The sequence below is a fragment of the Schistocerca nitens genome, chromosome 2, assembly GCF_023898315.1.
Source record: "Schistocerca nitens isolate TAMUIC-IGC-003100 chromosome 2, iqSchNite1.1, whole genome shotgun sequence".
NCBI lineage: Eukaryota > Metazoa > Arthropoda > Insecta > Orthoptera > Acrididae > Schistocerca > Schistocerca nitens.
This window is the reverse complement of record NC_064615.1, coordinates 1,002,186,189-1,002,213,282: the sequence shown is the minus strand read 5'-3', so window position 1 is coordinate 1,002,213,282 and position 27,094 is coordinate 1,002,186,189. Positions and strand designations below refer to the sequence as shown.

General features: G+C 43.5%; 1 protein-coding gene across 2 annotated transcripts in view; it reads right to left on the bottom strand.

Annotated features, from left to right (window-relative positions):
- Positions 1-27,094, bottom strand: part of LOC126237331 (phosphatidylinositol 3,4,5-trisphosphate 3-phosphatase and dual-specificity protein phosphatase PTEN) — a 97,596-nt gene that overhangs the window by 28,574 nt on the left and 41,928 nt on the right. For both annotated transcript variants that reach the window (XM_049947303.1, XM_049947302.1), the window contains one exon: positions 5,875-6,037. In XM_049947303.1, coding sequence (XP_049803260.1) covers positions 5,875-6,037 — 163 coding nt within the window. The remainder of the gene's footprint in view (positions 1-5,874; positions 6,038-27,094) is intronic.

Sequence of the window (27,094 nt, the reverse complement as noted above, 5' to 3'; positions counted from 1 at the left end):
ACTTCCGAGGAGGGAGTGAAGGTGTTAAATGAACTAATAAAGAATTTCCAGCTTGCCTTCTTGCTATCGCGGATGACGCGACGGCATCGCGCACGGAACTGCTTATAGCGGATACAGTTGGCCAAAGTAGGATGGTGGCGGAAAACGCGAAGAGCACGTTGCCGCTCACGTATTGCGTCACGGCACGCCTCGTTCCACCAAGGAACTGGGGGGCGCCGGGGCAATTCGGAGGTGCGTGGTATTGAACGTTCCGCAGCTGTAAGAAAAACGTCGGTAATATGTGTGACCTCATCGTCGACGCTGGGAAAGTGATGGTCATCAAATGTCGCTAGAGACGAAAAAAGTGTCCAATCGGCTAGGGCAAACTTCCAGCGTCGCGGGCGCATATATGGCAGTTGAGGCTGCAGTCGAAGGGCACATGGAAAGTGGTCACTCGAGTGTGTATCGTCAAGGGCGAACCATTCGAAGCGCCGAGCTAGCAGAACAGTACCGACCGAAAGGTCCAAGTGAGAGAAATTTGTCGTGGAGGCAAACAAAAATGTAGGGACCCCAGTGTTGAGGCAAACTACATCCGCTTGGTGGAAGACGTCTAGCAATAGTGAGCCACGTGGACAAGGATGTGGAGATCCCCAAAGCGGGTGGTGGGCATTGAAGTCCCCAACCAGCAAATAGGGGGGTGGAAGCTGACCAAGAAGATGAAGGAGATCAGCTCGTGCCATTGGTGTGGACGATGGAATGTATACAGTACAAAGAGAAAAGGTATATCCAGAAATGTAAAGACGGACAGCGACAGCTTGGAAGGAAGTGTTTAAGTGGATTGGGTGATAATGAAGAGTATCATGGAGAAGAATCATGAGTCCTCCATGGGCTGGAGTGCCTTCAACAGAGGGGAGATCATATCGGACGGACTGAAAATGAGGGAGAACAAAGCGGTCATGGGGACGCAGCTTTGTTTCCTGAAGACAGAAGATGACCGGGAGTAGGATCGTAAGAGGATCGACAATTCGTCCCGATTGGCTCGAATGCCGCGGATATTCCAGTGGATAATGGACATAGGGTGAACAGAAAAGGGAGGAATGTGACCAAGGTGGCCGTCAACTCAACGACTGCTCAGAGCTTGTGACCGACAGCATGGAATGGCATTCAGCCGAAGATCCTGATCCATAGGTTGTTCAGGAGCAACTCCTGCCACCAGCGAACGGCCGGTTGATCGGCCGTCAGCAGTGCGCCTCGGCGACACAGAAGACGGCCGAGGGCGATTTCCACCAGGTGGTGCTGTAGATGGGACACGCCTTGGCGGAGAAGGAGATGAACTGGGTTTCTTATTAGCCTTCTTGGAAATATGTTTAGATGAAGGAGGAACCGATGGTTGTGAAGTTGGGGTACGTAAAAAATCTTCACGAGTATGCTCTTTTTTTGAAGACTTGGTGTCTGACTTGTGGGCTCGAGATTTAGCAGAACCCGATGAAGGGTGAGCCATAGAGTGGGCAGGCGAAAGTGGTAAGGTTGAACGGGCGATCTTTGCGCTGGCCGATCTGACGACCGTGGTACTAAAGGTGAGGTCGCAAGTCTGCGTGACCGCTTCCTTTGTTGGCCAAGGAGAAGCAAGGACAGTGCTGTATTTTCCTGTCTGAGGCACGGTGGGCTGTCGACTGGTGAATAATTTTCGAGCAGCAAAGGTCGACACCTTTTCCTTCACTCTGATTTCCTGGATGAGCTTTTCGTCTTTAAAAATGGGGCAATCTCGAGAGGAAGCAGCGTGGTCACCCATACAGTTGATGCAGCAAGGGGGTGGAGGTGGACAAGCACCCTCATGGGCATCCTTGCCACACGTAACACATTTGGCCAGATTGGAACAGGACTGGCTGGTGTGATTGAACCGCTGACACCGATAGCAACGCGTAGGGTTTGGGACGTAAGGGCGAACGGAAATTATCTCATAGCCTGCTTTGATTTTCGATGGGAGTTGAACTTTGTCAAATGTCAAGAAGACAGTGCGGGTTGGAATGATGTTCGTGTCAACCCTTTTCATAACCCTATGAACAGCCGTTACGCCCTGGTCAGACAGGTAGTGCTGAATTTCTTCGTCAGACAGTCCATTGAGGGAGCGTGTATAAACGACTCCACGCGAGGAATTTAAGGTACGGTGCGGTTCCACCCGGACAGGGAAAGTGTGTAGTAGTGAGGTACGCAGCAATTTTTGGGCCTGGAGGGCACTGACTGTTTCTAACAACAGGGTGCCATTCCGTAATCTGGAACAAGACTTTACTGGACCTGCAATTGCGTCGACACCTTTCTGAATAATGAAAGGGTAGACCGTGGAGAAGTCGTGACCTTCGTCAGACCGAGAAACAACAAGGAACTGTGGCAACGATGGAAGAACTGACTGTGGCTGAGACTCAGTGAACTTACGTTTGTGAGCAGACATAGTGGAAGCTGAGGAAACCATTGCGGAAGAATCCCCCATGATTACCGGCGTCTCCGATGGCGCGCTCTTCCCTTGTGGGGGCCCTCTCTGAGGGCACTCCCGCCTTAGGTGATTGTTCACACCTCAGGTCACACCTCCCGACAAACGGACGGAGGGACCAATCGGCACTTTCAGAAGGTATCAGCTCGGGTAATCACCCCTCCCTGGGCCTGGCCGTTACCAGGGGGTACGTACGTGTCCTACCCGTCTACCCGGGGCGGGGAATTACGCGTTACCCCGTCACCAGCTACGCATGGAAATGCGTGGGTCGGCCTTCAGACACACACAGGGAGGAAAAAAGAGAAAGGGAAAGGAAAGAAGAGGGGTCTCAAACACCGCAGCGGAGAAAAGGGCAAAGAGAAGAGGTAAGGAAAAGAGAAGGACAGAGGATGGACGAAGACTTGCAAGCGGAGAAAGCAAAGAATTTGGAACAGATTCGAGAGTCCGTCTCCGGACATACACACAAACCATACTCCCAGAGGGGGAGAAAGGGAAGGAAAGAGCCAGAGGTGAGGGGGGGGGGGGGCGAAGATGGGGGATGGGGAAGGATGCGGAAAGGGAAGGTATGCAGCCCGGAAAGGAAGGAGGGCCACATTAGCTCGGGGTCCCGTGCTCGCTACGCACGTATCCACAAAAGAGGTGTGGACCCCCTGGGGGAGACTATGGCTGTGATTTTCAGCTATTTATTCCTTGAATTTATGTTAATGTTTGTGTTAAGAAGTTGGATGCAGTGTGTAATCAGAAATATCAGTATTGCACATGCATTTTGTGGAGACTCTAAACGGTAAAGGAAGACTTACAGACAAAAACATTGATGAACTCCAGCAACATTATGAAATGGTGATAAGAAACAATACACATGACCTGCAGGGGATGAAAAGAGCAGTGTGGGCTATCAAATTATCCACTGATGATACCGCTATATATGGTCTTTGCCACCTGTTACTGGTTCATGGTGCAAGCACCACAAAGCTCAAAAAGTGGGTACAGAGAAACATTTTAGGCACAAAAATGGATACCATCTGCAGTGATGGAAGCTATTAAACCAATATACAGAAAGACAGCTCATCCTGGCCCTCTTTCCAAATGTCTCCATGGTCAAATGCAAAACCCGAATGAGGCTTTCAATAATGTCATTTGGACCTGCATACCAAAAAATATCTTTGTAGGAATGAAAACACTGTGCTTGGGTGTTTGTGATAACATTTAATGATGGTAGTAAGGGAAGAATCAGGGTACTAGAGCAACTGGGTATCACTCCAGTAGCCAACATATTGTAAGCCTTCCAGTGAATGGATCAACTTAGGATCATGAAAGCCCAGTGTGCAGCAGTGGAAATGACTAAAGAAGCAAGAGGCGGGAAAAGAAAGAAGCTTTTAGGTGTGCAGGGTCATCAAGAACCGGATCCAGATACAGATGATTATGGGCATGGCTGTTTCTAGGAGCTAGCATGCCTGTATTAAGTTAATATCAAATGCAACAATTAAACTTTACTTCTAGAAAATGACTTTCTTAAAAAAATTCACCCATTATCTCAGGAACTATTAGAAACATGTACATCTAATTTTCCACTATGTTACCTCTCAGTATACTGTTGCTGAACCACCAAAACATTTCTACTTATAATGGTCTTTTACTTACAGAAGCAAAAGTGGTATAAAAAATTGAACATAAATTTTAAAAAAACCATAACTAACTAATTATTTGTCTGTGTATTATGATTCTGGTTCAGTAATCAGAAAAGGAGTGAAACTATACTTCCCAAAAATTTCAGATCTATCTGCCAAAAGTTCTGAGATAATGAGTCATCAATATTGTACATTTAACACTGTAGGTATAGGATGTTGATAATCCCTTAATAGGAGAGTAACCATTGTACGAATGACATTACACATAATTGTTCTTTTAGATACTTAATTTAAATTCTGAAAACTTAACAATCTATCTGAAAATTATTTTAAATAAATTTGACACAGCCAGTGGGAGTTGTAGAAAGCTAGTAAGGAAGCCATTCAGAATAACTTATAAGGACAAATCTAGTAGCACTCAGTCTACACTTAAGTAATCTACAAAACTCACATTTGGCAGCAGGTACTTTCACCACAAGGAATGCTTGTTTTCATAATTACTTACACTCATGTAGTACAAGGAAAGTTCTACTTTCTGTATTCAGTTAAAGATTTCTTATAAAAGTATCACATAATTGCACTTCACATACTTCGGCAAAGAAATTGTAGGCATATTTCAGAACTTTTTGATGTATTAACATGATTTTTGATAATTGGTAGTGGAGTGTTGTTGAGTTGTGCTCCTCTCTCAATGAAAACTATCAAAGAAGCATTACAAAACCAGTAGTAAGCATTATAATGCATTATTCTACAAGGAGACAGCCAAAATGTTTTTTGTTTAAAGGCCATACAGTACAGAATTAGTACGCCAAACATGCAAAATCAATGCAAGGCAATCGTCCCTCCATTGCACCAGGTTGGAGACGCTCATTTGGTGAAACACAGTGTCCTGCTGTGTGGAAAAAATCCATAGCTGTCTGCTCCACATCCTAATCCAAAAGGAATCCTCAACCCTTTGAGGCCTTTTTCTAAGGGACCTAATAATCGCATGGGGAGAGATCAAGCTAATAGGGCAGGGGCTTGATTGTCCCCCACTTGAGTTGGCGTAAGTTCTGCATTATGATATTTGTGTTAGGAGTATGCGCATTATTATGAAGCAACAGCACCCCTTGGTGCACCATTCCACAATAGTGGTTTCTAACAGGCATGCTGCCCCATACACATTCTTCATTCTCCGATGGATTTCTATCAGTGTTTGTCTTTCAGCAGCCAAGAAAAGAGTAACACTATGTTGGCCCTGTTTGGATACATTTGGTGTCACTATAATTCACATTTCCACATTCACTGCACACATGTTTGAAAGACAACTGCCATCCTGATCATTTGCCTACATGTTGGTGCTTATATACCCACATCAGAGTCACACTATGTTGGATAATACACTGCACCAACGCCTACAAACAAACTTTTTGATTGGGCCTTATAAACACAGAAAATGAAAAGTAATAAACTTTTGTTAAAGAGAAGGTTCTAATCATGATCACCCCACATTCTTATCTCTAGCTGTTGGCTATTAAGCTACATGATCCGCAGTCTAACACCAAATTCTGACTGAAGCACAGTTGTGATTTCGTAAACCAAACCAAATCTGGAAAGGATTTTGATGAAGTGGTATGCATTTTTGATTTTTGTCATACATAAAATGTCAGATTTCTCACATTAGACTGACTAATACAAGTAAAATAACACAGTATAGGCAATCTTCATTGTTTTGGTGTAGCACAGATATGTGCTGTCAATCCAGAGTAATATAAGTGCTTATAGTGTCCATTTACTTACCAGATTCCCAGTCTTCATCTTCTGCTGATTCTGAGTCACTGGATTCAGCCTCAGAGGACTCACTAGGGGTGTCCTGGAAATGTGTTCGTTGCTGCATGTCTGTATGCTGCCAAAGTTTACTGGCTGACAGGTCACTTGGTACACGGCGCATGTAAAGTGTCACCTGCCATGGCAAATGAAAGTGAGTCTGATTTCAATATATGACAAATTTATCTCCGAAATTAAATGACAGTGCCAACAGAAAGAAATTGTACCAAATGGCAGCAGATATAAACACAAATAAATGATCACAAATACTAATTTTCAGGAAACAGTGAGTCCTTCATCCAGCACAGAGAGAATGTGAACTTAGAGGGAGATTATATATATATATAAACAAAGATGATGTGACTTACCGAACGAAAGCGCTGGCAGGTCGATACACACACAAACAAACACAAACACGCACACAAAATTCAAGCTTTCGCAACAAACTGTTGCCTCATCAGGAAAGAGGGAAGGAGAGGGAAAGACGAAAGGATGTGGGTTTTGGGAGAGGGTAAGGAGTCATTCCAATCCCGGGAGCGGAAAGACTTACCTTAGGGGGAAAAAAGGACGGGTATACACTCGCGCACACACACACATATCCATCCACACATATACAGACACAAGCAGACATCTCACAAGCAGATTAAATATGTCTGCTTGTGAGATGTCTGCTTGTGTCTGTATATGTGTGGATGGATATGTGTGTGTGTGTGTGTGTGTGTGCGCGCGCGCGTATACCCGTCCTTTTTTCCCCCTAAGGTACGTCTTTCCGCTCCCGGGATTGGAATGACTCCTTACCCTCTCCCAAAACCCACATCCTTTCGTCTTTCCCTCTCCTTCCCTCTTTCCTGATGTGGCAACAGTTTGTTGCGAAAGCTTGAATTTTGTGTGTGTGTTTGTGTGTCTATCGACCTGCCAGCGCTTTCGTTCGGTAAGTCACATCATCTTTGTTTTTAGATATATTTTTCCCATGTGGAATGTTTGTGGCAAAACTGAAAAGTCATCAGAATCCCAAGCCAACAGAAAATTAGAACAGCAAGCTGACGATCACATTCTAGCGATAGGTGAGTTTAGAAAACTTGAAATGGTATAAAGGTAACTGGATAGTTAAGAAATAATCTGAGGAGTTTCTGGAAAGGAAAGGATGAAAGGAGAAAAGTCAGCAACAGAAAAAGAGAAGGAGCAGTCAACCGGGGAGAAAAACCAGTCAACAATAAAAGCAATGAAGGTCTAAATGATAAAAGATGACAGGGAATGGGTAAGGAGGTAACAGAACATTAAGTCACTAGTCCAGCCATCTTAATGAGAAGTTCATGAAGTCTGCCCTGGTAATATACACTTTAACTCTACTTTCATGTCACAGGAATCAATGTTTTCCTGCTGTTTGCAACATCTTTTATTGGTTCCTTCATATTTCCTATGTTTACAGTATTAATTCACACTCACTTCGCATTAACATGATTATAAATTTCCTACCATTTGCACTTAATGAAACAGTGCTCATAGAGGATAAAAATGATGTAACTAGTATAACATGACACTAGTGTGACAACAGCCTCCAAGTAGTGTGTATAAACACTATAAGAAGTGTCATCTTTCTTGTGCCCTGGACTTGCTAGTTCTGAAACAGTAGTGTGAAACTAGTCTAAAAAATTCATGCCAATATGCTTTATCTCCTGCCACTATCATCGCTAACCGAACAATAACTACATACTGTACACAGAATTGTACATAGACATTATGTAAGTGATCAGAGGGTTGCACTGTTTGTTTTAAGTTGAAGCACAGCATCTTTTGTCACCATTTAATTATAGGAAATAACACAAAGAGAGACAGGAAGACTTTAAAGAGATGAACAAGTAAAAATCACTGAAGAAGTTGATGTTCATTGTGGAACAAACACAACTCTGAGCTCCACAGCTGTACTGGAACACATTTATTACGTTGTGACTGGTTTCATTCAAAGTATTCGAAGGGCAAGCTGTAGGGCGTGCCTGTCATCTTTTGCTGGAGGTTGGTGGTTGTGCTTTTTTTGAGTGAACTATACACCAACCAGCTGTCTTATTCAGAAGTGAATAATTAATTTTTAACAGTGATGGTAATAGTGATGTGTCTGTTCATTTTCACCATCTTTCCTTATACATTATTAGTACACTGGCAGTTTTATTTGTCGTTATCAGTGTGAGCAGAATTGACAAGTCAGTGAATAATATATGGTTAAATCCTTTGGGGTTAACAATATTGATGAAACCAGAAATACTTTAACTTATTGTTGGACTAGTTTTGTCAGCACAAGTTACACACACTAGTTTTGTCAGCACAAGTTACACACACTAGCTTCTTGCTGGACTCAGATTATTTGACTGCGGTTTTAGTGACTGATTTTGTATGACTTCACAAACTTACAGGATCTGAGGCAGCTACAAACTATAATTTTTGTTGCAGTTGATATTTATATTCATGTGTGATGTACTTGCATGCTTTTGTAGTGGTTAGTCAGGAAAACAAACTTCAGTGTAGATTGAATTTGGTAGTGGGAAACTGAACATTTGGAAATAATGTGCTGTTAAACGAACGCCGGCCGCAGTGGTCTCGCGGTTCTAGGCGCGCAGTCCGGAACCGTGCGACTGCTACGGTCGCAGGTTCGAATCCTGCCTCGGGCATGGATGTGTGTGATGTCCTTAGGTTAGTTAGGTTTAACTAGTTCTAAGTTCTAGGGGACTAATGACCACAGCAGTTGAGTCCCATAGTGCTCAGAGCCATTTGAACCATTTTTGTTAAACGAACTTTGCTTACACACTGCCATATTCAATGCTCTGCTGACAGTACTTATATTAACTATTATCTAGCTTTTTTATTTGAATTCATAAATTATGTGAGGCTACCAATCACACATGTAAAGATTTTTCAACAAATAATTATTTGGTTTAAACTATAAGCCCCCGGTTTCATCAACATTGTTCACCGAAAATGATTTAACCACATATTATTCACTGACTTGTCAATTCTGCAAGGATCAATTCCACAACAAATGTATAGGCTTTAAAGTGACGGTGCATGACTGACACCTATGACTTCATAACAGCTCAAGCCAACAAATTAGGTCATGTATTGCTCACACTGATAATAACAAATAAAACTGCCAGGGAATTAATAATGTATAAGGAAAGATGGTGAAAATGAACAAACACATCGCTATTACCATCACTGTTAAAAATTAATTATTCAATTCTGAATAAGAACCTCTTGCAGACTTCACTATATATTACTATCTGCAGTCTAACACATTCAAATCTGTCTGCTTATTTCTCTAATTGGCTACGGAGCTCTCATTAGGCCACAAACAAAGTCACTGACCTTCATCAAATATTCCACACACAATTTTCATAATATGTCTTTGTTAAGTTCGTAGGCCTGTAGGCTTGGCCCATCTCCAGTTTCATTTCCTAACAGTCACGAACACAACGCCAATATTATCACCCATTTAGCCATTACAATTATTCCCAATATGCTTATTTTGCACAATTTTTAGATGGTCTGAACACTTAAGACATACAGTACACTATTGGAGGTTAAAGCTGGCATTACACAATAGTTCCATGTCGAACTTCTGACACAAATAGAATTTTATTTTGGTTACAGCAATCATTTCCTGAGTTAATTCCCACTCATTTTATTATCTCTCTGCCTGTCCGCAATACGGCTGGTTCAATAATGTCTGTCAGTCTTCAATATTTTCCTTACAGCATACTGGTAATACAATGTTTTGCTCTTAATCTGCACTATCATGCTTCTTTCAGTGTGTTTTTCCCCCCACAGTTGAAGCTGTTCTGCGAACAAAATCAATAAAATTATATTTACCCACAAATTGAACATTTTTCCTAGATATTTTGATGCTTAATCTTCCCCAGTTTAGTTCAGCAATTTGAATAATATGATTTAAATAATGTCAGTAAAATGGATCTACACTGTACCTCTGTATTCCATGAATTACATACCAAATCGTATTCCTTGTCAAGTTGTCTGGTACTTCGGCTTTTAACCGAGCACTTGAGGTACTGTGGAAGCGAGCCTAATCCCCAAGAAGGGGATAGACAGAATGGCTGTAAATAAGTTACAGCCAAACAATGGCAAATCCAAGATGGATGTAATAATATATGGAAAGGATAGTTGCTGCTTACCATACAGTAGAGATGATGGGTCGCAAATAGACACAACAAAAATACTGTCACAAAATGAGCTTTCAGCAAACAAGGTCATTGTCACCAAAGAACAAAATACACACACGTGTGTGTGTGTGTGTGTGTGTGTGTGTGTGTGTGTGTGTGTGTGTGTGGGAGGGGGGGGTCTTTTTTTCGAAAAAGGCATTGTTGGCCAAAAGCTCAATGCGTGACAGTCTTTTTGTTGTGCCTATCTGTGGCTCAGCATCTCCGCAGATGGTAGGTAGCAACTATCCTTTTCATAATAAGTTATAGCCAAATAAGCACCCATGATCAATCAAGGCCAAGTGGGAAATGCTCAAGGCTAACCACATAAAGATGAACCAATAGATCTGCTTTGAAACCCAACAGTTACATCAGCATATAAGATTACGCCACACAGACTGGCTACGAAGTTGGAGCTCAAGTAAACAGAGTCTACAGGGTGGTCCATTGATAGTGACCGGGCCAAATATCTCACAAAATAAGCATCAAACGAAAAAACTACAAAGAACGAAACTCGTCTAGCTTGAAGGGGGAAACCAGATGGTGCTATGGTTGGTCCACTAGATGGCGCTGCCATAGGTCAAACGGACATCAACTGCGTTTTTTAAAATAGGAAACCCCATTTTTTATTACATATTCGTGTAGTACATAAAGAAATATGAATGTTTTAGTTGGACCACTTAATAGTCACAAACGTTTAAGTACGTGGTATCATGTAACATTCCACCAGTGCGGACGGTATTTGCTTCGTGATATATTACCCGTGTTAAAATGGACAGTTTACCAATTGCAGAAAAGGTCGATATAGTGTTGGTGTATGCTGCTCGGTATCCTGGATGACATCATCCAAGTATCCGGACCATTCACCGGATAGTTACGTTATTTAAGGAAACAGTAAGTGTTCAGCCACATGTGAAACGTCAACCACAACCTGCAACAATTGATGATGCCCAACTAGGTGTTTTAGCTGCTGTCGCAGCTAATCCGCACATCAGTAGCAGACAAATTGCGCGAGAATCGGGAATCTCAAAAACGTTGGTGCTGAGAATGCTACATAAACATCGATTGCATCTGTACCATATTTCTATGCACCAGGAATTGCATGGCGACAATTTTGAACGTCGCGTACAGTTCTGCCACTAGGCACAAGAGAAATTACGGGACGACGACAGATTTTTTGCACGCATTCTATTTAGCAACGAAGCGTCATTCACCAACAGCTGTAACGTAAGCCGGCATAATATGCACTATTGAGCAATGGAAAATCCATGATGGCTGCGATAAGTGGAACATCAGCGACCTTGGTGGGTTAATGTATGGTGCGGCATTATGGGAGGAAGGATAATTGGCCCCCCATTTTATTGATGGCAATCTAAACGGTGCAATGTATTACATAATGTTCTACCGATGTAACTACAAGATGTTTCACTGCATGATAGATTGGCGATGTACTTCCAACATGATGGATGTCCAGCACATAGCTCGCGTGCAGTTGAAGCAATACTGAATGGCATATTTCATGACAGGTTGATTGGTCGTCGAAGCACCATACCATGGCCCGCACGTTCACTGAGTCTGACATGCCCGGACTTTTTTCTGTTGGGGAAGTTGAAGGATATTTGCTATTGTGATCCACCGACAACACCTGACAACATGCGTCATGCATTATCAATGCATATGCGAACATTACGGAAGGAGGATTATCGCTGTTGAGAGGAATGTCGTTACACATATTGCCAATTGCATTGAGGTTGACGGACATCATTTTGAGCATTTATTGCATTAATGTGGTATTTACAGGTAATCACGTTGTAACAACATGCGTTCCCAGAAATGATAAGTTCACAAAGGTACATGTATCACATTGGAACAACCGAAATAAAATGTTCAAACGTACCTATGTTCTGTATTTTAATTTTAAAGACCTACCTGTTACCAACTGTTCGTCTAAAATTGTGAGCCATATGTGTGTGACTATTACAGCACCATCTATCACAAAGCAAAAAAAAAAAAAGTGGTCCAACTAAAACATTCATATTTCTTTACGTACTACACGAATATGTAATAAAAAATGGGGGTTCCTATTTAAAAAACGCAGTTGATATCCACTTGACCTATGACAGCGCCATCTAGCGGGCCAACCATAGCGCCATCTGGTTTCCCCCTTCAAGCTAGACAAGTTTCATTCTCTGCAGTTTTTTCGTTTGACGTTTTTTTCGTGAGATATTTGGCCCAGTCACAATCAATGGACCACCCTGCATAGCAGTCCACTGCAGTTTGGATGCTGGGCATCACCTGCATCATACTATGTGGTGAATGGCTCCTGAATTTTCTTATCGATCTGAGATCCACTTTAAACAAATTCTAGTCAATTTCTTAAACTGTTCTCTTCTCTCTTCCCATTCAGGTGAAATTGGTAATGTATAGTACGGGCCAGCCAGTTGGCGGCAGGTATGTTATGGTTGCCGCACTGTGATCCACGACTACCCAGAGATCCAGTCTTGCATCTCTATGTGCAGTGCTCAGCTCACACCATGAAGTCACCAGAAATGGAAGGCCAAGTATCATTCACTTTGGCAGTGATACACAAATGGTTGGCCAACTTTGCAGTCAAAAACAAAATAATTTAATCAGAATGAAAATTTTAGCATGGAATATACGAACAGTACTGGATCTGATTAATAACAACATGAGACCATAAAGAAGAAAAGCTCTCAACTTCCATGAATTAACACACCATAATATTGATGTCATTGCTCTGGATGTAACCAAGTATTCGGGTGAATGAAAGAACATACATGATAATATAGATTAACTACTTTTCGGAATGGGAAGGCAAAAGCTTTACATTCCATTAATGGTGTGACTAGCTTAGTGATAAACTTGCTCCTGCTGCAATAACTGAATGGGTCATAAACCCTTCACATGCCTCCGGAAATGTTACACTTTCTCTCACGACCCTTCTTTAGATAATGACAATGGTTCTAACTGTTTCTACGAGTAGATGGACATTTCTCATAAGGTACCCGCGTCACATAAGCACTTGTTATTTGGCAATTTTAACACTAATTTGAGAAATGACATCCAACCATGGATGGGAGTGTGTTATAGGAAAACAATGGATAAATATTCCTTGGTCTTTGCACTGAGTGTGAGCTCTTTTTATGTAACAGAAAATTCTGACTACTGGGATGATTCAAGGCTATGAATACACCCCAGATGCAAGCGCTAGAACCCTGTTGTATATGTCAGCACACACATCTTTATAATAAAGATGTTCTCATCAAAAAGACAGCAAAGGAAAAGGACAGTTGTTGGAGATACAAGGTGTACAACTTTGCTACCGCCGTTTGCCAATAGGTGGTGACAACGGTAAGTAGCAGTCAAAAGAAACAGATCGCAGACGTCAGGTAGTTAGCTTGGACCTCGGTCAACATAACCTCATTCAAACATTAGCCGATTTGAGTCTGCATCATAAAGTTGTTCTTGATTGAAAATGTCAGTTTACAAGCCTAATTCTCGTCATTTGTGGGAAGTGTTACTGTTTTGTTTCAATATGAAAAGATCCTCGACTGCTCTCAAGTACGTATGGTAAGGACGCTATTAGTGACAGAAAGTGTCTTAAGTGGTTTCAATGCTTCAAGAATGGTGATTTTAATGTCTTAGACTTGCATAGTGGTGGAAGAGAGAATGTTTTCGAAGATGCAGAATTGGAGACTTTGCTGAGTGAAGACTCTCATCAAACTCAAGAAGAATTGGCACAATTAGTGGGAGTGACAAAGTAAGGCATTTCAAAACATTTCAAAGGCTATGGGCATGATTCAGAAAGAGGGAAACTGGGTCCAGTGTGAGCTGAAACCAAGAGACATTGAACAGAGTTTGTGCGTTTGTGAACAGTTGCTTCAGAGGCAAAAACGGAAGGGATTTCTGCATCACATTGTGACCGGGGACGAAAAATGGGTTCATTACTATAACCCAAAATGCAAAAAATCATGGAGATATCCCGTCCATGCTTCCACGTCGACGGCCAAACCGAATATTCATGGCTTCAAGATCATGCTCTGCATTTGGTGGGACCAGCTTGGCGTCGTGTACTATGAGGTGTTAAAACCAAATGTGAAACAATCACAGGTGCTCGTTATAGAGCGCAATTAATGAGTTTCAGCAGAGCATTAAAAGACAAACGGACACAATACAGTGAGAGGCACGATAAAGTGATTTTGCAGCACAGCAACGCTCGACCCCATGTTGCAAAAGAGGTTTAAACATACTTGGAAATGTTAAAATGGAAAGTCCTACCCCATCCGCTGTATTCTCAAGATATTGCTCCCTCTGACTATCACCTGTTTAGATCAATGGCGCATGGCCTGGCTGACCAACACTTCCGATCTCATGAAGAAGTCACAAATTGGATCGATTTGTGGCTCGTTTCAAAAGATGAACAATTTTTTCAGCATAGGATTCGAACACTGCCCAAAAGATGGGAGAAAGTAGTGACCAGCGATGGAAAATACTTTGAATGATACATGTGTAACTAATTTGTTTCATTAAAGCCTCAAATGTTGGGGAAGAAACGGCAGAAGCAAATTTGTACAGCTTGTAATAAAAACTTTTTAACTATCTTCTAGGTTTCTTGTTCATGAGGGTAAGCAGTCATTCCAATCCTGGGAGCGGAAAGACTTACCTTAGGGGGAAAAAAGGACAGGTATACACTCGCAAGCACACACATATCCATCCACACATATACAGACACAAGCAGACATATTTAAAGGCAAAGAGTTTGGGCAGAGATGTCAGTCGAGGCAGAAGTGTAGAGGCAAAGATGTTGTTGAATGACAGGTGAGGTTTGAGTGGCGGCAACTTGAAATTAGCGGAGATTGAGGCCTGGTGGACAACGGGAAGAGAGGATATACTGAAGGGCAAGTTCCCATCTCCAGAGTTCGGATAGGTTGGTGTCAGTGGAAAGTATCCAGATAAACCAGACGGTGTAACACTGTGCCAAGATGTGCTGGCCGTGCACCAAGGCATGTTTAGCCACAGGGTGATCCTCATAACCAACAAAAACTGTCTGCTTGTGTCCATTCATGCGAATGGACAGTTTGTTGCTGGTCATTCCCACATAGAAAGCGTCACAGTGTAGGCAGGTCAGTTGGTAAATCACGTGGGTGCTTTCACACATGGCTCTGCCTTTGATCGTGTACACCTTCCGGGTTACAGGACTAGAGTAGGTGGTGGTGGGAGGGTGCATGGGACAGGTTTTACACCGGGGGCGGTTACAAGGGTAGGAGCCAGAGGGTAGGGAAGGTGGTTTGGGGATTTCATAGGGATGAACCAAGAGGTTACGAAGGTTAGGTGGACGGAGGAAAGACACTCTTGGTGGAGTGGGGAGGATTTCATGAAGGATGGATCTCATTTCAGGGCAGGATTTGAGGAAGTCGTATCCCTGCTGGAGAGGCACATTCAGAGTCTGATCCAGTCCCGGGAAGTATCCTGTCACAAGTGGGGCACTTTTGGGGTTCTTCTGTGACAGGTTCTGGGTTTGAGGGGATGAGGAAGTGGCTCTGGTTATTTGCTTCTGTACCAGGTCGGGAGGGTAGTTGCGGGATGCGAAAGCTGTTTTCAGATTGTTTGTGTAGTGGTTTAGGGATTCAGGACTGGAGCAGATTCGTTTGTCACGAAGGCCTAGGCTGTAGGGAAGGGACCGTTTGATATGGAATGGGTGGCAGCTGTCATAATGGAGGTACTGTTGCTTGTTGGTGGGTTTGATGTGGACGGATGTGTGAAGTTGGCCATTGGACAGATGGAGGTCAACGTCAAGGAAAGTGGCATGGGATTTGGAGTAGGACCAGGTGAATCTGATGGAACCAAAGGAGTTTAGGTTGGAGAGGAAATTCTGGAGTTCTTCTTCACTGTGAGTCCAGATCATGAAGATGTCATCAATAAATCTGTACCAAACTTTGGGTTGGCAGGCTTGGGTAACCAAGAAGGCTTCCTCTAAGCGACCCAAAATAGGTTGGCATACGAGGGGGGCTATCCTGGTACCCATGGCTGTTCCCTTTAATTGTTGGTATGTCTGGCCTTCAAAAGTGAAGAAGTTGTGAGTCAGGATGAAGCTGGCTAAGGTGATGAGGAAAGAGGTTTTAGGTAGGGTGGCAGGTGATCGGCATGAAAGGAAGTGCTCCATTGCAGCGAGGCCCTGGACGTGCGGGATCTTTGTGTATAGGGAAGTGGCATCAGTGGTTACAAGGATTGTTTCCGGGGGTAACAGACTGGGTAAGGATCCCAGGCGTTCGAGAAAGTGGATGGTGTCTTTGATGAAGGATGGGAGACTGCATGCAATGGGTTGAAGGTGTTGATCCCACATCCTTTCGTCTCTCCCTCTCCTTCCCTCTTTCCTAACGAAAGGTTGAATTTTGTGTGTATGTTTGTGTGTCTATCAACCTGCCAGCACTTTCGTTTGGCAAGTCACATCATCTTTGTATATATACACACACGAAAGTGCTGGCAGGCCGATAGACACACAAACAAACACACAAAATTCAAGCTTTTGCAACAAACTGTTGCCTCATCAGGAAAGAGGGAAGGAGAGGGAAAGACGAAAGGATGTGGGTTTTAAGGGAGAGGGTAAGGAGTCATTCCAATCCCGGGAGCGGAAAGACTTACCTTAGGGGGGAAAAAAAAGGACGGGTATACACTCGCACACACACACACACACACATATCCATCCACACATATGTGTGTGGAATGACTAAGGTAAGTCTTTCCGCTCCCGGGATTGGAATGACTCCTTACCCTCTCCCTTAAAACCCACATCCTTTCATCTTTCCCTCTCCTTCCCTCTTTCCTGATGAGGCAACAGTTTGTTGCGAAAGCTTGAATTTTGTGTGTACGTTTGTGTGTCTGTCGACCTGCCAGCACTTTCATTTGGTAAGTCACATCATCTTTGTTTTTAGATATAGTTTTCCTACGTGGAATGTTTCCCTATATATGCGCTTTCACTGATCAAATATTAAATTCATTGAATAACCAAACATCACCAATACGGATATTTTGTGATCTCTCAAAGGCTTTTGATTGTGTGAATCATGAAATTTTTCTAGTTTAGCTGAAGTATTGTAGTATGAGCTGGACAGTGCACAAATGGTTTAATTCATATTTAACTGGAAGAATGCAAAGGTTGAAATTAACAGTACAGATAGTATGAAAAAAATCCACAGACTCCAAAATGGTGAGGTATCAAGAATGGTATCCCACAGGGTTTAGTCTTGGGCCCCGTATTGTTCTTAATATATATTAATGACTTCCCACTCTATATTCATGAAGAGGCAAACTAGTTCTTTTTGCTGATGATGCAAATATCATAATCATACCCAACAAAAAGAATCAGCTGAGGAAATTGTAAATAATGTCTTTCAGAAATTATTGGGTGGTTCTCTGCAAATGGACTCTCACTGTTGTTGTGGTCTTCAGTCCTGAGACTGGTTTGATGCAGCTCTCCATGCTACCCTATCCTGTGCGAGCTGCTTCATCTCCCAGTAATTACTGCAACCTACATCCTTCTGAATCTGCTTAGTGTATTCATCTCTTGGTCTCCCTCTATGATATTTACCCTCCACGCTGCCCTCCAATGCTAAATTTGTGATCCCTTGATGCCTCAGAATATGTCCTACTAACCGGTCCCTTCATTTTGTCAAGTTGTGCCACAAACTCCTCTTCTCCCCAATTCTATTCAATACTTCATCATTAGTTACGTGATCTACCCACCTTATCTTCAGCATTCTTCTGTAGCACCACATTTTGAAAGCTTCTATTCTCTTCTTGTCCAAACTATTTATCATCCATGTTTCACTTCCATGCATGGCTACACTCCATACAAATACTTTCAGAAACGACTTCCTGACACTTAAATCTATACTCGATGTTAACAAATTCCTCTTCTTCAGAAACGCTTTCCTTGCCATTGCCAGTCTGCATTTTGTATCCTTTCTACTTCGACAATCATCAGTTATTTTGCTCCCCAAATAGCAAAACTCCTTTACTACTTTAAGTGTCTCATTTCCTAATCTAATTTCCTCAGCATCACCCGACTTAATTCTACTACATTCCATTATCCTCGTTTAGCTTTTGTTGATGTTTATCTTATATCCTCCTTTCAAGGCACTGTCCATTCCGTTCAACTGCTCTTCAAAGTCCCTTGCTGTCTGACAGAATTACAATGTCATCAGCGAACCTCAAAGTTTTTATTTCTTCTCCATGGATTTTAATACCTACTCCGAACTTTTCTTTTGTTTCCTTTATTGCTTGCTCAATATACAGATTGAATAACATCGGTGATAGGCTACAACCCTGTCTCACTCCCTTCCCAACTACTGCTTCCCTTTCATGCCCCTCGACTCTTGAAACTGCCATCTGGTTTCTGTACAAATTGCAAATAGCCTTTCGCTCCCTGTATTTTACCCCTGCTACCTTCAGAATTTAAAAGAGTATTCCAGTCATCAATGTCAAAAGCTTTCTCTAAGTCTACAAATGCTAGAAACGTAGGTTTGCCTTTCCTTAATCTTTCTTCTAAGATAAGTCGTAAGGTCAGTATTGCCTCACGTGTTCCAATATTTCTACGGAATCCAAACTGATCTTCCCCGAGGTCGGCTTCTACCAGTTTTTCCATTCGTCTGTAAAGAATTCGTGTTAGTATTTTGCAGCTGTGACTTATTAAACTGATAGTTCAGTAATTTTCACATCTGTCAACACCTGCTTTCTTTGGGATTGGAATTATTATATTCTTCTTGAAGTCTGAGGGTATTTCGCTAAATTTTGAGAAAACACAGTATATACAATTCTGTACAGTAAATGGCACAACACCACTGATAAATGTAGACTATGAACAGAAGTCTGATGCTAAGTCAGAATATTCAAAGTTTCTGGGTGTGTGCACTGATGAGAAATTAAATTGGAAGAAATACGTTTATGATCTGCTGAAACTGTTAGGTTCAGCTACTTACAGTGTTGGAATTATTGCAACTGGTGATAAACATATCAATAAATTAGCCTACTATGCCTATTTTCATTCACTGTTTTCATATGGCATCATATTTTGGGGTAATTATCATTAAGAGGAAAAGTATTCATTGCACCAAAGTGTGAAATCAGAATAATAGTTGCAGTCCACCCAAGATCACCTTGCAGACATTTATTTAAGGAACTCAGGATATTCACAGTACCTTCACAATACATATATTCACTACAGAAATTTTTTATTAATAACACATCCCAATTCAAAAATAACAGCGAAGTGCATAGCTACGATACTAGAAGAAAGGGCGATTTTCACTATTTTGGGTTAAATCTGACTTTGGCACAGCTGCCACAAAAATCTATGGTCATTTGCCAGATAGCATTAAAATTCTGGCAGGTAGCCAAACAGCATTTAAAATATCATTTTGTGTAAAGAAGACTTATGTTAAAGTGACACTTCCACATCATTACAAAATGTCGTATTCATGATCTATGGAACAAGAATTAATGTATGTATGTATAAAGCAGTTACATCTAACTTCGGGGAATAGATCACGATATCATCACAACAAAATCCAAAAATGTCACCACAATATCAGACAGCATTTATGGAAATCATCATCATCTGCAGCAAATGACACTGACCTACAGTCAATTTTTATAAAACTGAGTAGAGCATTTCAGGCAACAACAAATGTGCACAGCCTGAAAACATTCATCATCACTCTGTCCTTTCTTCTGTGGAAAGAATTTGACCTCTGCACAATAGCCACACCATATTTAGCTTTCATAGGCTGACGAATTATGCTCAGGCCTACGGACTGCATGCGACCTTTACATTTTACAGAAAGAAACATAACATCAACGTTCCTGAGTAATGTCGTTACGTATGAGTGTCCAAGGCATCTGTCAATAATGATCTTGCATCCTGCTGCAGCCATCTTGTCATCTCAACTACTAAGAAACTATGTACAAATTTCAGAAAGCACCCAGCTAATGGTTATAAAATTGAATTATTTATTTATTTTTTTTTTTTTTTTTTGGCGCACAACTCAATGGTCATTAGCACCCAGACTACGTTAGGAATGCACCGCGAGGCACAAGTTTAAAACAGCAACTAAAAGGGAAAACACAATAAAAGACAGATTGACAGGCATAGGATTAAAAAAACAGCATAATCAAATGTCCTTAGACAGGTTTGTCAAGTTGATAAAACGAAGAACACGAGCAGCTGCTCCTGGGTCATCCGCTAAAATGGCATCTAGAGTACATGGCAGGCCAAGATCAAGATGCAGTGTATTAAAATCCGGAGACAGGACGTTAAAATGTCGCAGACCGTCAGCAATTGCCCACATGGGCAGAACGGCGCCGGCGCAGCCGTCAGCAGATGGCGATGGCTGAACCGGCAGTGTCCAATTCGTAACCGGGCCAAAACGACCTCCTCCCGCCGAGAAGGGCGTGAGGAGGACGTCCAAGCCGCGGGAAGAGGTTTCAACGCCCGAAGCTTGTGGTCCGTAAGTGCAGCCCAATCGGCATGCCACAGCAATAAAATGCGCCGACAAATGACCCTGCTACAATCTGATGAAGGGACACAACAAGAAGCTGTCCGAGGCTGGAGGACCGCAGCCTTGGCCACGGCATCTGCAGCTTCATTCCCAGGGATACTGACATGACCAGGAACCCACATAAAGCTAACCGGAGAACCGTCGTCCACCAGCTGCTGAAGAGAGCGTTGGATCCGGTGCACGAAAGGGTGAACCGGATACGGATCACTGAGGCTCTGGATGGCGCTCAGGGAATCGGAGCAGATGACATAAGCAGAATGTCGGTGGTGGCAGATGTAAAGAACATCCTGGTAGAGGGCAAAGAGCTCAGCTGTGAAGACCGAACAATGGCCATGGAGCTGGTATTTGAAACTTTGTGCCCCGACAATAAAAGAACACCCGACCCTGTCATTGGTCTTAGAGCCATCTGTATAAATGAAGGTCATATTAATGAACTTCGAATGAAGTTTGACAAAATGGGAGTGGTATACCGAACCGGGGGTAACCTCCTTTGGGAGCAAGCTGAGGTCAAGGTGAACGCGAACCTGAGCCTGGAACCAAGGTGGTGTGTGGCTCTCGCCCACCCTAAAGGTAGCAGGGAGTGAAAAATCAAGTTGTTGAAGGAGGCGACGAAAGCGAACTCCAGGGGGTAGCAGGGCAGAGACATACAACCCGTATTGACGGTCGAGAGAGTTGTCAAAAAAGGAACGATAAGACGGGTGGTCGGGCATTGACAGTAGCCGACAGGCATACCGACAAAGCAGTATATCGCGCCGGTAGGTCAGTGGCAATTCACCGGCTTCAGCATGAAGACTCTCGACGGGACTAGTATAAAACGCTCCGATCGCAAGACGTAAACCCCGATGGTGTATGGAGTTGAGGCAGCGTAAGATGGACGGCCGTGCAGAGGAGTATACGAAGCTCCCATAATCCAGCTTGGAGCGGACGATCGAGCGATATAGGCGAAGTAGGACAGTTCGATCCGCTCTCCACGACATACCACTGAGAACACGGAGGACATTTAGAGAACAGGTACAACGGGCAGCCAAATATGACATGTGGAGACCAGCTAAGTTTCCTGTCAAATGTAAGACCTAAAAATTTTGTTGTCTCCACAAATGTGAGAGCAACGGGACCGAGTCGTAAGGACGGTGGGAGAAACTCTTTGTAGCGCCAGAAGTTAATAAAGACCGTCTTCTCGGCAGAAAAACTGAAGCCATTGGCGACACTCCAGGAGTAAAGACGGTCAAGAGAACGCTGAAGACAGCGCTCCAGGAAACATGTACGCTGCGCGCTGCAATAGATGGTAAAATCGTCCACGAAAAGGGAGCCTGATACATCAGCTTGGAGGCAATCCATTATTGGATTGATCGCTATGGCGAAGAGAGCGACGCTCAAAACTGAGCCCTGTGGCACCCCAATCTCCTGGCGAAAGGTGTCTGACAGGAGACAACCCACACGTACCCTGAACTGTCGATCCATTAAAAAGGAACGAATAAAAAGAGGGACACGAACGCGAAGGCCCCATGTATGCATGGTGCGGAGAATGCCCGCCCTCCAACAGGTGTCGTAAGCCTTCTCCAAATCAAAGAACACAGCCGCAGTTGGGCGCTTCCGCAAGAAGTTATTCATAATGAAGGTCGACAAGGTAACCAGATGGTCAACAGCAGAGCGGCGCCTACGAAATCCACATTGTACATTGGTAAGTAGGTGTCGAGATTCGAGCAGCCAAACCAAACGAGAGTTAACCATTCGATCCATCACCTTACAGACACAGCTGGTAAGTGAGATGGGTCGAGAACTGGAAGGCAAGTGCTTGTCCTTCCCCGGCTTAGGAATCGGTACAACAATAGACTCGCGCCAGCATGCGGGAACATGTCCCTCAATCCAGATGCGATTATAAGTACGAAGAAGGAAACCTTTACCCGCAGGAGAAAGGTTCTTCAGCATCTGAATATGAATAGAATCAGGCCCTGGAGCGGAGGACCGTGACCGGACAAGTGCATTTTCGAGTTCCCTCATGGTGAATGGGGCATTATAACTTTCACGATTCGAGGAACGGAAGTTAGGTGGCCTAGCCTCCTCTGCCTGTTTTCGGGGGAGGAAGGCAGGGTGGTAATGAGCGGAGCTCGAAACCTCTGCGAAAAAGCAGCCGAAGGCATTGGAGACATCGTCAGGGGCCACAAGGACGTCATTCGCGACCGTCAAGCCAGAAATTGGTGAGTGGACCTTAGTGCCAGATAGCTGGCGCAGGCTGCCCCAGACAACAGAAGAAGGAGTAAAACTGTTGAAGGTGCTCGTGAAAGCAGCCCAGCTGGCTTTCTTAAATAATACGACGACACTGCGCACGTAATCGTTTATAATTGATACAATTCGCCACTGTAGGGTGGCGTTTAAAGGTGCGTAAAGCACGTCAACGAGCACGTAAAGCGTCTCTACATGCTGCGGTCCACCAGGGGACCGGTACGCAACGTGGAGAAGAAGTAGTGTGAGGGATGGAATATTCAGCAGCAGTGAGAATGACTTCCGTGAGGTGTGGGACCTGACTATCGCAGCTTGTGAAGGTTTGATCCTGAAAGGTCGCCCTGGAAGAGAATAGCCCCCAGTCTGCTTTGGAGATGTTCCAACTAGTTGAGTACGGAGAGGGGGTATGATGCAGGAGATGGATAACACACGGGAAGTGGTTGCTCGAATATGTATCAGAAAGTGCACACCACTCAAACCGGCATGCAAGTTGGGTAGTACATATAGAGAGGTCTAAATGGTAATAGGTGTGAGATGCGTCCGAAAGAAAAGTAGGGGCGCCAGTATTGAGACAGATAAGATTGAGCTGGTTGAAAAGGTCTGCTAACAGGGAGCCCCTCGGGCAGGATGCTGGAGAGCCCCAAAGGGGATGGTGGGCATTGAAGTCTCCAGTTAACAAAAATGGTGCAGGTAGCTGAGCAATAATTTGCATCATGTCTGCCCTGGTAACGGCAGACGACGATGGAGTGTAAACGGTACAAATGGAAAATGTAAAAGTGGGGAGAGTAATTCGGACGGCAACTGCCTGCAGGCCAGTGTGCAATGTGATGGGATCGTAGTAAATATCATCCCGGACCAGCAACATAACCCCTCCATGAGCCGAAATACCTACCACAAGGGGTAGGTGTAGTGTGCCAAGGTAATTTGATAGCATGGGCGTAGCTTCGTTCCCTGGAGGGCTACGACGAGCGGACGGTGCAAGCGGAGCAGCAACTTCAAGTCCTCTCGGTTGGAACGAATGCTGCGAATATTCCAGTGAATAAGTGCCATCGTGAGAAGAAAAGGAAGATGAAAGAAGGGGTCACCTCGAAGGCCGCTGAGGGCCTGGCTTCGAGCGAGCACTGCCGCCACTATCAGTAGGTGGACAGTCATCATCCATTGGTTCTATAGGTTCATTGGCCATCTTATTAAGATAGACGGGAGGGGGAGCTTCCTCTGCAGGTGAACGGCCAGATGTTCGGCTACCAGCGGTGCGGCCAGGCGAAACGGATGACGGCCTGGGGCGGCAACTGCTGGGTGGCGCAGGAGAAGAAATGCGCCATGGCAGAGAAGGAGAACTGTGCTTCCTATGAGCCTTCTTGGAAGGTCGTTTAGTGGAAGTACTGATCGATGGCTGGGAGTTCGAGGTACGTAGGAAGTCTGCACGGGACGGTTCCTTCTTGAAGGCCCGTGCATCTGACTTCTGGGTCTTCGTCTTGGCAGAAGCTGATGAAGGTGCTTGTGTCTGAGGGGTGACGGGAGGAAGAGGAGACGTCGACCGCGCGACCTTAGCACTGGCCGAACGGACGACCGTGGTGCTAAAGGTCAGATCGCATGTCTGCGTCGCCACCTCCCTGGTAGTGCGAGGAGAGGCGAGGACAGTACTGTATTTCCCCGCTGGGAGCAGCGTGGGCTTCCTACTAGCAAACAGCTTGCGAGCAGCCGAGGTGGACACTTTCTCTTTGACCCGAATTTCTTGGATACAGCGTTCTTCCTTGTAGATGGGACAGTCGCGGGAGGACGCTGCATGGTCACCCTGACAGTTCACACAATGAGGAGACGGAGGTGGACAGTCACCCTCATAGGCATCCCTGCCACAAGTGACACATTTAGCCGCATTGGAACAAGACTGGCGAGTGTGATTAAAATGCTGACACTGGTAGCAGCGCATAGGTGTCGGGACATAGGGGCAAACAGAAATAACCTCGTAGCCCGCTTTGATGCGCGATGGCAGCTGAACACTATCAAAGGTCAAGAAAAGTGTACGGGTCAGTACAAGGTCATTGTTGACCTTTTTATGACCCTATGGACAGCCATCACGCCCTGCTCAGCGAGGAAAGACTGAATCTCCTCATCAGTCAATCCGTCGAGTGATCTAGTATATACCACACCACGAGACGAATTCAAAGTGCGGTGAACCTCCACCCGGACAGGGAACGTGTACAGGAGTGTGGCCCGAAGCAGTTTTTGTGCCTGAAAGGCGCTCTCAGTTTCTAGTAACAAGGTACCATTACGCAACCTGGTATTTTCAAATCATCTTATAATTAATAATGGCTACTTTCCACTGCTGTTATCATTCATACACAGCAAGTGAGTGATGCTTTCTTTGCTGTGTACCTCTGCAACATTTTCTACCCTGAAAAAAAAAAAAAAAAAAAATAGCAGACCCCTTTTTTTATTAGGGAAGTAAATTAGAAAATATTTCAGTTCCATGAGCAATGAAAAAGTTTCTGGGCTCAACTCAGTTACTAACTATGCCAAACTTTTCTACCCACCCATTTCTAATACTTTCCACACCTACTGTTTCAGTAGGCAAAGCTATCCTGCCAGTCATTCATGCACTGAAATCGGCAATCCCAGAGTTTCGAGGCAGTTTCTCAGACCTTCTCTCATAATAAATTTCCACATATGGGAATATTTTCACTTTCATTTCATGAAGTCATTTTATAGTAAGAGATTGGTTAAGTCATTACAGGACATATATGAATTCAGTTTAGTTACACGTCTTGTTATGTGTGATGTGTGTGAGTGAAACTACACAATTACTGTAAGTAACTGTGCATTTTAGACAAGCCATTCACTTTCTCAAGAGAGTTCAGAGACTATCAACTATGCTGTTTCCTCCAGTAATTTTACAGTTTTCACAGGTTTACTGTTGCAAGTCACCTGAACCTCAATCTGTTACTATCATTACTGCCATGGAAAAAAGGCTACACTTATGGATATTATTGATGACTTCTGGAATCTTATTGAACACTGAGATATAGAATTCGATTCACATTTACACCTAAACCTACACCCAGCAAACCACTGAAGTGCATGGCTGAGGGTACTTCCCATTATACCCATTATTAGGGCTGCTGCTGTTTCTAGTCAAATATACAGCACAAGAAGAAAGATTGCTTAAGATGCCTCCATACACAATAATTAGTCTGATCTTGTCCTCACAGTCCCTATGGCAGCGATATGTAGGAGACTGCAGTACATCCCCAAATTCACTGCTTACAGCTAGTTCCTTATGCTTCTTACGTTACCTTTCTTGGGATAATTTGCACCTATCTTCAAGCATCTGCCAGTTCAGTTTCTTCAGCACCTCTACAACGATCTCCCACAGGTCCAACAAAGCTGTCATCATTTGCGCTGTCCTCTACACATGCAGACTAACCTCTCTTAATCCTATTTGGAACAGATCCCACTCACTTGAGCAATATTCTCAAATGGATTGCACCAGTGTTTTGTAAGCAATCTCCTTTGCATTGTAAATTTAATGCATTTCCCTAGTATTCCATCTATCATCTATTTTACTTATAAATGAGCCTACATGATCTTTCAAACAATGGGAAAACAGCGTGGTTTCAATCGCTTGAGACTGCAGTCGTGTGCGAGTTGCATTTGTGTGAATGTGTGTCTATTGTTGACAAAGGCCTTAATGGCCGAAAGCTACAATTGTGAAAGTCATTTTGTTGTGCCTATCTGCGACTTGGCATCTCCGTGATATGGTGAGTAGCAACTTTCCTTCTCATAATACTGTATTCCTAAATGATCTTTCTATTTCTTATCTCTACAAATTGTTACACCCGTTTGTTTTTATGAGTTGACAGATTCCAATGGTGTCTCTTTGATATTGTCGTCATGGCTTATTACATTTCTCCATTTTGTGAATTGCACAATTTCACTTTTGTGAACATTTAATGCAAGCTAACAGTCTTTGGGCCGTTTTGAAATTCTATCAAGATCTGACTGTATACTTGTTCAGCTATTTTCAGACCATACTTCAGTATAGATCTTTGAAAAATTGGAGATTACTGTTAATACTGTCCACAAGGTCACTGACACACAACATGAACAGAAAGGATCCCAACACATTTCCCTGACACATCTGAAGATACTTCTACATCTGTCAATGACTCGACATCCTTGATAACATAT